Source organism: Fulmarus glacialis, unplaced genomic scaffold (genome assembly GCF_000690835.1).
Source record: "Fulmarus glacialis isolate BGI_N327 unplaced genomic scaffold, ASM69083v1 scaffold2497, whole genome shotgun sequence".
Lineage (NCBI taxonomy): Eukaryota > Metazoa > Chordata > Aves > Procellariiformes > Procellariidae > Fulmarus > Fulmarus glacialis.
In genome coordinates, this window is record NW_009223633.1 from 48,596 (window position 1) to 60,578 (window position 11,983).

The window sequence follows — 11,983 nt, forward strand, 5'->3', positions numbered from 1 at the left end:
AGGTGGTGTCATGTTATCTTCCTTCTTTTGCAAGATCATGTTTGCTACGAGCAAGTCATGTCCTCTAGGTCCTGCCAAAGTATGTGTTATCTTGGGAGATGGGAGGGGAAAGCCAAAACAAGTGGAACAAGCGAAATACTGTGTGGTGGAACTGAAAAAACATTCCACCACAAACCACCCAGCACTGGTGCCATGCTGTGCATACTGGAGTCAGGAAAGAGCATAGCTTTCTTGCAGTAACTTCACCCCCCAAAACCTTTCTCTTTCACTTTTCTGGTATTTCTCTGTGACAGTTCCTCACAGGTCTGTTTCCTTTCTTGCTTCAGTGACAAAGGGAAGAATAATTCATTCCAGAGAGAAACTATAACTTGCCATAGACATTGCTTCTCTTAGCATGGTTATTCTCTTTAGTTACAAAATAAGAGCCTATAAACCTTTATAAACACACCACAAAGTTAACTAGAAAACTCCTTCCTATTTCCCATTCCCATATGTTCTCCGAGGCAGTGTTGTGTCTCAGTGGCATGTAAATTCTGCACATATCCGGCTGCCTTCCAAACTGCTTATCAACTCCTGTTTCAGAGAAACTGCATGAATCATGGTTTGTGCTGAAAGTGTTATATCTGACTAGTTCGAGTTGCATGCATGAGGGATTATGGGTCATGCTGATCTCTTCCTGGCAGAAGATTGGTCTCAATATTGTATCTTAGCCCAGAGTTAGGACAGACTGTCATTCCTCATCTCTCTGTAAGCAATGACCCAACTCCGATAAAAGAATCATAGAATCATAGACTATCTCAAGTTGGAAGGGACCCATAAGGATCATCGAGTCCAACTCCCTGCTCCTCGCAGGACTACCTAAAACTAAACCATGTGACTAAGAGCATCGTCCAGACGCTCCTTGAACTCTGACAGGCTTGGTGCCGTGACCACTTCCCTGGGGAGCCTGTTCCAGTGGCCGACCACCCTCTCAGTGAAGAACCTTTTCTTAATGTCCTATCTGAACTTCCCCTGATGCAGCTTCATTCCATTTCCTCGTGTCCTGTCACTGGTCACCAGAGGGAAGAGATCAGCACCCCAGGACACGGTTGGCCCTTTTGGCTGCCAGGGCATGCTGTTGACTCATATTCAAGTTGCCATCAACCCAAACCCCCAGATCTCTTTCTGCAGGGCTGCACTCCCGCTTCTCGTCCTCCAATTTGTATGTATAACCAGTATTACCCTGTCCCAGGTGCTCTTGAAATACTCCAAATGAAATGCATCTGCTTAAACATGTTTTTATTACGATTAAAGGAGCAAAAGAGTACATCCGCAAGACCCATTACATATGGATACATGGAAAATAATTTGAATAGTAACATGCCACGTTTGGTCATGATGATTGAGCCAAAAAGGGCTAAGGAGAAATATGAATTATAAGATTTCTATAATGCATCTTTAGAAAGTGAGGAAGAGCCTCGCAGTATCAGGGGCACAAAGAAAAAGCAATTGCCTTGTCAGAGTAGGAACGGTTGGTGACAGTTTAGAGTTTAATCTGGGAGCTTTCGAGTGACTAATTCCAGAGGAGTCACCACGAAGGTTGGCCTTAGAGAAACCTGGCTGAATTAGAAGGCTGCATTTTTTTCCATAAAACTTCTGCTGGTAAATGGGGTTATGTTTTTTCAGTGTGATCATTCGGAACTATTATTGTTAACTTGCACTAGGAACATCTCTGTTCATGCTCATGCTTTCTTTGGATCCAATTTTCATTTCCTTAACTCTTCATCCATCAGTAAATAACATTACACTGCAGAAAGGAAAGGCAAAGGGCCTCTGTTTTCATGGCATAATTTCTCTGACTTTTTTTTTTTAAATAAAGCCTTCCGGTTTTAGAAAATATGGATGAAAGAGAGAGTATGCATTTCTTTTTACCCTTGATACTGCAGTGCTTTGGGTCTTGCTGTCAGGGACAGAAATTCTTTCAGCTTTCTTCTCTTTAAGGGGAAAAGCATCTGCCAAAGAAAAGGATGCTGTTGGTTGGGTTGTGCTTGATCAAGAAGAGGAAAGGGTGGTCAGCCCTGAACTCTTCAGAGACACTTGTAACCTCCATCCCAGCTCCTGTTGAGCCTACCACCTCACTGCCTGCTTCATAGATTTCCACAAATGCTTCATGGACAGCTTCAGACATCTTCAGGCTCTCTGCTGAAGAGATGCCAGAGAGATTGGCTGATGAGCTGAACAGGTCGGTCACACCCAAGGCCATTAAGACAGATGTGAGGTTATATTTTTCCTCCATCTTCATGCGGGGGAGATACACTTTCATTTTCCTCTCTTCCATCATGTTAGAACTGGTCCACTCCATGAGTTTTTCAAAGGTGATTGCAGTCTCAAGCTGCAAGGAGACAAGCAAATGAGATCTCTGGGATGAGAGCACAACTTCCTTTGTGGCCATGCAGTACCAGTGGTGGGTTTTTTTCTCTTTTGAACTGACTCCTTTTGGCTTAGCATTTTTTCTAGGTATATATAGATTAATGTATCTAGGAGAGGAAAGCAAACTCTCTGCTCTGTCCTGCTTTCTATTTCTTTAATAGGCTCACTGCCAATTAATTTTCTTAATGAGATGGCTACTCATCAAATTTCATCTAAAGCTCTTTGCTATTTATCTTCTTTGCTTGGGAAATATATTCCAAAAATCATTCCGTGCTTCTGAGTTGTAAGCTCATTTAAGACCTCCAAGTAACCAGGTGCTAATGGTAACCCATTACTAATACCTGAACTATCAGTTATTACTGAGGAAATTTAGCTGTGTTCAAATGCCTCTTCAGTTTTATAATTTAGATTCTTTGAGTTAGTGTATAAACATTTCAATGAACTCTCATTTATTACATAACTTTTCCTATTCAGACTAACTACAGTCCTGCTAATGACAATATCCCATGCCTGTATTCTGTTCATATCAACAATAGTATGTCATGTACATTTTATTTTTCGAAATTGCTTTAACCATTCCAGGTTTTAGATAGTTTAATTTTTGAAGGTATGAAGGAAGCATGTTGAGCACTGCCAAACCAATCAATAATTACAACTAGTAAAAGTAACATGAACTTCCTGGGAAGCTCCTCAGTGTGCAGGAATGGAGATATAAAACCTTTGGAGTTCAAGCTGCTGGAGTAACAGCTGCTTAGCTGAGAAGAATCTGTTCTGCAGTGACCAATATTTAACCCATTAAAGCAGTTCCTTAACCAATCCGTGCTCAGCACAAACTATTGCAGGACCACTGAGACAGCTGCATGCTTCTACGCAACAATCCCATGTTGCCAGTGTTCAGATCTGTGCTGGTGAAGTGTTTTAGGATAACTTTATTGTGAAGGGCTTTGCAGCACCTAAATTTCACTGTGTTTATGGTTTTCTGAAACCCAGCTGCCAGGGCCATACCTGCTCCAGGCCAGAGACATCATCAGGCAACATGACCAACATGCTCAGCTCCCCGCTGGCATATGGAAGCTCCAGGATCTTCATTTTCTCAGAAGCCATCACTGCCACTTTAAATGAACCAATCTGATACATCATCTGCACAGTTTTGCTTTCTTGCTGCAAAACCAAATAAGATAATATAGTTTTCACAGAAATGTCTACTTATGGTTAAAACTACTGATTGCTCTTGTTCAGGAAGATTGTATAACAACTTGTCTACTCCTCATAAATTCTAGAAGACATCTTTAAGGTGATGTATGTCCATGTACCTCAGTCATTCTGAAAGGCACTGCCTGGGTGTCTTCATCCTTAAATGCTTTCTCCCACATTCCTTTGAAGTAAATGGCATTAACAAGGACCATTTCAGTCTGGGGATCCACAGAGCCCGGTTGAAGGATATTTTTGATCATTCCTTTAAAAATACAGAGAACAGGAACAGAGAACACGTGTATATAACACATCTGTGTATAACACATCTTACTTGGCAATCACAATGTTAAATGAAGGCTACAGAATTTGTGGGGAGGAGGGTGTAGGGCAGGGACATTGTTTTGTTTTTGCAGCTGTAATCTTGTACTTCCAAGGTTGATTTGCTCACTGCTGTTGGCAGTAGCTATTGTTTCCCTCTCTGTAAAGAATTATAATGAGAGTTATAAGACCCAGAGATTTACTTGTTACAAAATGAGTAAACCTGTATATTTTGCTGAAATGGGAAGAACGATTGGAACATTTTTTCCCAGGATGGTCTCCAACCCAAACAGTAAACATAAATACTTCTTGCTTCGAACCAAAGTTGAAAGGAGATGTCTATATAAAGAAGGTAGCAGGAAAGGAAACCAGAATTTTACTCTGCTTTCTTCTTATACTTTGTTCTTGTTTATTCTGCAGTCTTCATGCACTTAGCAAGCTCCTCCCTTAGTCCTTTCCCACCAGTAGCTTAGTCATGGCCTGGTTTTCTCCTTCAAAGTATGACACCACACCAGATGTTGTGTGATTGTGAACGTTTTCATTTCAGTTAAAATTCAGCATCTTTTATCAGGCCATGTGTTCAAGCATGAGGGAAAGGAATGTTTTGAGGGGACCAGGAAAAGACTGGAAGAATAGAGGAACCACATGGAGATGCAGAGGGTAAAAATCCCGATTGTGATATACGTCTTTCTATGCATTTCATACACCTCCCTACCATTCCTTAACTCTGTGGTTTTCCATTGCCCTTTACCTGTTAAGATTTCTCAAGTACCTTATGACTGCATGCCGTACTCAACAGACACACAACAACTCTGGGAAGCTTGGGGACAAAGCACACTGATCAAAGGATATTCAGATTCTCAACATTAGTGTCAAACCACTTGTCAATGTGTACAAACCATAGTCTAGTGCTGTCACTTTCATCAGGACTGAAAGTATTACATACCCGCAAAGCCCCTACAGATATAGAGTCCTCTAAAAGGGATGTGTCTGAGGAAAAAAAAATCGTTAAATGGTAGTTCCATATCTGGGAACTGATCTATTATCCAGGAGAAGGAACAGAGGGAGAGGTTTGGTTTTTTTGTCTCCCGACTTCAGTGTTCTCATATGCTGTTCAAAAGTGGTGGCAGAAGGGAAAACACCTATGCCGATACTTGGCTTGCTCTTACCATTTGTCTGACTTTCAACCCAGGAATTGATGAGCTCTCTGGCTTGATCTGCTGCTGTTTGAAAGCTGGTAGTTTCCAAGCCTCCTTTATACAGTTCCTTCACACATTGTAAGTATTCCTGCAAAGGAAGAGTATGCAGTTTTCAGATAAGAATGTCAAAGTATTTTGCAAATGTGAAATGCAAGACTGAAATTGACAGATATGAAAAATCTGCGTGTTAAAGCTAATCAGTAAGCCATGACTCTAGTTCATAAGCATCTTAAGATTGACATTCATTGCTTCAAGCAAGAGTATATGCTCACATTTTTTAAAATATTTTCCAGAACTGAGTTTGATCCAAAAATGGCATTCATTTCAGTTGAAGTATGGGGTTTTTTTCATTTTGCCCACCTTTTAACTTTTTATTTTGGAATGGTATTTTCCTTTAATTTCAAATTAAATGTTCCTTTCAATGGGAAAACTTGGAATATTTTTGAGAACCTGAAGTCATTTTTCAGGTTTGTTTTATAAGTTGAGAAAACAGTTGGAGTTAACTCTTTCCAACAGAAGTTACCTTTGTTAATTATACCTTGACATGATTGGATCATGATTGTACTTTGCACAAACATCTTTTTGCCTAGGCACATTTTTTCTCAAGACTGTAGAGGGTTAGGGCTGTGATGGAGAGAAGTTGTGAATCCTGTCTTCCATATGGAAGAAAATTTCTTTAGCAGAACCTAGACTTCTGACAGTGCTTTTGCATTACAGAACGGTACAGCTTTGACGTGGAAATACACTCAGATCAGATCTTAGAGCAACTCACCGGTAGGATTGGGTATGTCTCTTCAGCATAAAGTCTACTGGCAAAGCTGAGTGAATAGTTGTCACTTGGTTTGGTGATTTGGGTGAACATGTCTTTAAGTGAAGTGTGGACGCTTACAGATGTGCCGCACTGAATCGTTGGCGTGAATACAAATAAAAAGATAGATGATGTTATTCTGGTTTTAGTACTTAGTAGGTTTTTCATACCATATGAGAAGAGTAGAGTAGTTCAGACACTTCTGCTTACAAAACTGTTGTTCATCCTGTATGTCTTGTTGCTATAACTACACTGATGTAGTAATTTTCTAATATATACAATTCTGTGCTGTTTTTCTACTGTAATTTCTTCATCCCTCTCTCAGAGGCACTCTTAATTACCTGCTACAGTAATCTAGCTCCAGCAGATCAGGTAGGCTTTCCTCCATTCCCAACCAGTCCCATTTAACAAGTAACATCCAATTACTTTGCCTAAGCATACAAATATCTAGAGTTTTCCCTATTTCCCCAATATTATGGTGCTGGGTTTCATCTTATGCTTGATCTGAATCCTCTGTTACGTCCCTTCTTTCTCTATTCTTTTGAACGAAGCACTCCCCTGACTGCTGGATGCAGAGCACTAGCTGCTCATCGGAGAGGGGTTGGAACTGCTAAGAGACTGCTTTAACGTCTAGATTTTGCTCCCGGAAGAAAGTGACATAGAGAAGGAGATGAAATTATTTCTGTACCTGAGATTCAATAGTCTCTCCAAATCCTGTGATTTTATCAAAGTGAACAACCTGTAATTGAAAATAACAGTAGTTGAAATAACAGGTATGACAAAAAAAGATTATGCAATTGAGATTAACACATGGTGTTTGAAGTAAACCTATTGGCTAACTGAGAACCTGGATGACTCAAAAGGTGCGATCCATCTGTACCATCTGCGAATAGTTGTGCCTACTGTTGCCTGCTTAGATGATTTCTTTTTCTATTGAACATCTAGAAATCAGCTCCAGTGTGTGCTGTTAATAATACTAACTTTCTTCTAGGTAGCAAGCCAGCCACTCTCTATAAAGGATGTGAGAATTGTAGATTTGTGGTCTGGAGATATGTTTTGGCTCTTTCCCCGGAGATTTTATCTACTTTCCTTACTCTAAACAAAGGACCACTGGAATGTGTTGTTCTCTTTGAGAATCCTACTCCTAACAATGATAAAATTAAAATTTAAATCCAGTTGGCTGGTGCATTTGTTTAACACTATAGGAGTTTGAGGTGGCCGCAGCTTTTGATAACTCTGGATCCAGATTTTTTAGCTTCTGAGCTATGCAAGAGACATTATCATATAATTAAGTGCTATGGCTCTATTGAGCAGCAGGAGGGTTTAAATCCTTAACTGTAGCCTCACCTTATCTATCTGAGCCCTGGTGTTTTCTCTTGCACCTAGGTAGACCATGGACAGAGCTGAAATGATGCTCAGGGGGGAGTAGAAGATGTTCTCGTTGACATGCTGGACTTTCAGCTCCTTGAATACATCAAAACAAAATTCCGTGCTTGCTGCACCGATGGAGCCCATTGTGAAACCAGTATTGTCTAGAGCAAACAGCAAAAGTACAATGACAATGTAATGATGGAATACTGTACAAACAGCGCAATGCAGTTTAATAGTAGATTTTAGGCAATGAAAGTAGTTTTGAAGTCATTCTGTGGTAACATGCCTATTGCTATACTTACCTCTCATGCATGTTAGAAACTGTATTCATAAATCTATTTCTTTCTGCATTTGTATTCAGTTGCCTTTTTGGCAGTGAAGTTCCTCAGAGGTCTTAAATCTGTATATGGTTTCTGTTTACCTTTTCAAAGCAGTCAAACAACAATTGCCTGTACTTATTTTCATTCAGTGAAGGCTAGAATTCCTTGGTACTTTGTAGTACCTTTGATGAAAACAAGAAAATATTATCTGTCTTTGATATATTTGCAAAGCTGGAAATTTAAAGTGCAAATTTTAGTAGACTTGCTCTAGGTTTGGACAGATATGAGTAAAAGCAGATGCTGGCTGACTATTTTTATTTTCTAAAAATACATAAGTGCAGTAAAATATCTATTTGTTGCAGAGTACTTACTGTCAGTAGATCTTCAAAGGCTTGTATCTTTACCCTTGTTTTAGTAATGGAAGCGTGGATAGGCAATAAAATTTGTCTAAGGTCACATAGTCTAGGAGAGAGACTGATGCACGAAATTCATATTCCACCCTATTATGCTTTCAGATATAGCTTGCTTTGCTTAAATATATCTATATATATGACACTAAACTTTCTGAGAAATTAAATTTTGTTGGTGACATTCAGATAGAATAGAAATGCAGACATGATAAAATAGCAACATCTACCATAATACAGTACTGTTAAATGAATATTTGTTTGTGACATAGACCAGTAAAAACTTTAAATTTGTTTCTGTCTGAAGCTGCTATGAAGTGCTGGACAGTGTAAGTCCTGTGTAGCCAATGTGCTTGTATGAAGCACAACTTCTGAGGTCAGCATGAATCAAGTTTCCTTCCTGTGATTTATAGAAATTGTGAAAGTTTGTTGTCTTTCAAAATCCAGCCCCTTATGTAGGTGCTTAATGCTGGGATCTCAAGTTTGTCTTTGGAGTATTAAACCCCAGCAAGGTTTTTAGTGACCATGCTCATGAGTATTCACATACACTGGCACACACATTTCTCTCACTTTCCTTTCTGTATACAAGTTCACATTTACAGATTATTGTAAAAATATAGGTCTGTACACCCACACATGTTTTTAACTTGTGTATTATACCAGCTGTATTTTCCAGGGATGCAACTGTTAGAGAAATTTCACACTAAAATAAACCTAGCAAATTCACTGAACGCCACAGTTTTGCTCTAATTGCACTCTGTTGATCCGGAGGTCAATCAAGCAAACTTATTCTTTGGCTGCCAAAATCAAACTTAAAAGATACTGAACGAGAGGATAAGCCGCTCTGAAATAAAATCATATTTAAGCACAAAATGATATTTTAAACACAAAGAATAAACTTTTTAAAAGTCTCCTGAAAACAAATACTCAGGTTTTACACAAAATAAAATAGTGTAGAATGCATACACACAGGTGAGAAGATTTGTAGAGAATATCATGTAAATATTCTGTCCTTAAAGATACCAAACACAACACAATAATTGCTCTCTTTTTAGGTTTAGGCATAAGCAAGAAATAAAATAACGAGAAGGTGAATTTTCCTAGAGAAATGCTTACCTTTCGAGCTTCAGCACCAAAGGCAATACAGCTTTCCAGCTCTATGTAGACAGACTGGCTGAGCCCTTGGGAATTTATACAGTCTGAATTGTGACCCACCCGCTGCTGCCCTTCAGAAGTTTGACCTTTGACACCATAAAAATAATTTAATGGGAGTAGGTCAGATTTTAGTTTCAATGGGTCCATTTTTGATTGAAGGGAGAGCAAATATTAGGTTTTTATTTTGTATAACAAAATGTTTTTCACCAGTACATCAGGACTGTTGGATTGGAGAAAAGACTGGGAAAAAAGAGAAAAGACTGGCTCATGTTCCTTTAAGCCTCATTTGCAACTAGATACTGAGATGTTAATAGAACAAAAAATGTGAAAACCTTAGTGATGGAAAACTTAATTAGTAGTTATTAGTCAATCTGTCAATAATTAGTCTATTTGTTATTATGGTTGCAGTAACAGACCAGAACTCTTGCAATTGATCCTTTTTGAATGTACAAAATGCAGCTGTGCCATGCTAGACAGAAGGTAAGTGAGAACAGGACTTGGCCTATTATTCTACTAACAAAACTGGGGAAATAAAGAAGGGTGCATGTGAGAAAACCAATTGAGATGAAAGTTAAAAGCAGGCACATTTTCTTTGAAAAGTTGGGATATTTAAAAAAGATCTTTTGATGAATTTTACAGCGAACTATTTTATTCTCAGGGAGTAATAGCGAAACATAGCCCCAGGCAAAGTAAAAAGTAGTCAATTCCAAATGTGTTTGTGGTATGCACTTGCAATGTATCTCTCAGATCTTCCATGGGTAACTTAATGGCCTGGCAGATGACAGAGGAACTGTGAAATCTGGCTAAAGGAGTGTTCATGGTCTGTGGGACAATCATAATATACAATAGCAAATATATTTCAGTTATAAAAGCATTTCAGTTATAAAAGCTATTGTTCTGTGTTGAAATAATAGAATGGACAAACAGTAAAGAAACCATTCTGACCTCTGTAAAGCACTATGTGATTTTTAAAAAGGCGGGGGGGGCGGGAATCCCAAAGTCAGTATGGCATAATTCTTTAGAATGTATATGGAGATGACTGTGATGTCTGTTAAGGAGAAGAGGTAGGCTCCTGTACTGCTGTCAAAAGTTTAGACAGTGCAGTTTTCTTTGCCTCAGTCTGCTTCCTTTTGTGAAAATAAACATGCCATGAAAATCTATGTTCTCTTTGCTGAGTTGTTGTCACCAAGGCAGTCTGAGGACTTAAGCAAGACAAGATTGTAGTGGAAGTTATTTTTTGTTAGATCTCTACTCCACAGGTACCAGCCAAGTGTTTTGGTTTGGGTTGGGTTGGGGTTTTTGTTTTCCCACAGATAGTCTGACAGATATGTATCTATACTTAAGGATGAATAATTCTTCTCACTTTTTTTTAAGTCAGGCCTACTGCTTCTGTTTCAGCCTTTAAGAAAGCCTAAAAAGTTTGTCTGCTTTTTCTGTTGATAGAGGTGCTTCTCAGAAAACATTATCCCTACCTATAAAATACATATTAGTATGTTGATGGAGAAAGGGAATGGGGAATGAGTCTCCCAGGTGCATTATTAATCAAAAATCTCCACCATCTGGTCAATCATACACCAGTAATGAGTTGTGTATATGTATTCTTCTTAGTTCTTCGTTATCTGTTTGTTAATATACAGATCAATGTAGACCAGGAGGTCCTGCCACACTGAAACATCCTGGTGAAATAACAAGGAAAAGAAGGACTCACTGAGGCAAGGAACTGTTTACCAGCCAGCCAGGTGCTGGAGAAGACATCCAGCCTCAAAGGGATGCTTCCAGATACTTTAAAGCATTAAGACAGTACTACCACAGCTAGGAAAAATAGTTGGAGATCTCCTTGAGAGGGAGAGAGTAAGGAGGCAGTTTTAGTAGGAAAATTTCAATTGTTCTAGAGGCCTGGTCTGAGAGCATGTCACATGGATACAGCCAGGGGAGTGGGCAGCTCAGCTAGTACGTCAACTCCTAGCTCACTCTCCCCTGCGTTCAAAGGGAGAGCAGCTGTAAGGGTGAGTAAGGCTTGTGAAACTAGGAGAATAGGGTGCTTTTTTAATGGAAACTATCTGGGAGAAGCTCTACCCTTGGCTGAGTTGTCAGATGAGGATCCTGAATAATTTCTGTCGTATGAGAGTCTCTGCTACAGAAAAAGGGCGAGTTATCCACTACGGCCAAAATTGTCAGCCATTTTGTCTGAGCAGACACCAGGTTGGGTCAGTAAGGGCAAGGTGTTTCCAAAGTAACCCTGTCACATATAATTAAGCTTTTCTTTTTCTTTTTTTTTTTTTAATTACTTACATTTTTATGAATATTGTTCTTTGTGTTGCCTCCTTTGAATGTTATGAATAAATGCTTTTATTAACACCTCACCATAACCTGTCTTAAGAGTGGTGAATAACAACAGGGTGTTTCTCACCCAATAGTTTGGTGTACCAATAAGCCAAGACACTGAACACTTAAAAAAGTACCCACATTCCCTCTTTTGTATGCACTGTCAGAGTGGATCCCCATTTCATTTGTGTAGCTCAGGAGGTGAAGTGGTACCACAGGTATCAGGAGAGGCAGAAGTGCTTTCTAGTGGCCAGAAGAATATCTGGCATATAATGAAATACTGGAAGGTGTGCTTGGACCCTGAGACTCACAGGGAGTGTATCACACCTTGCTTTGCTTTTATGCTTCATGTCCACAAAATAATGGTTATCAGGAGTCCTTCAAAGCTGAAGACGAAAAGGCTGAAGAGAACATGCCAAAGTGAGCATATGCCGACGATACTAAACTATGAGGAGCTGTGGACTCCCTCAAGGGTAG

At 39.3% G+C, this 11,983-nt stretch overlaps 1 protein-coding gene across 1 annotated transcript; it reads right to left on the reverse strand.

Moving 5' to 3' along the window:
* Positions 1-1,854: 1,854 nt before the first annotated feature.
* LOC104079716 (ovalbumin {ECO:0000303|PubMed:21058653}) lies at positions 1,855-9,181 on the reverse strand. Its single transcript, XM_009581846.1, has 8 exons — positions 9,143-9,181; positions 7,276-7,460; positions 6,617-6,667; positions 5,893-6,021; positions 5,091-5,208; positions 3,723-3,865; positions 3,415-3,570; positions 1,855-2,371 (listed from the first exon to the last, which is right to left on the reverse strand). The coding sequence occupies exons 2-8, from the start codon at positions 7,441-7,443 to the stop codon at positions 1,976-1,978; spliced, it is 1,161 nt and encodes a 386-aa protein (XP_009580141.1). The 5' UTR covers positions 7,444-7,460; positions 9,143-9,181; the 3' UTR covers positions 1,855-1,975.
* Between the last annotated feature and the right edge of the window lie 2,802 nt (positions 9,182-11,983).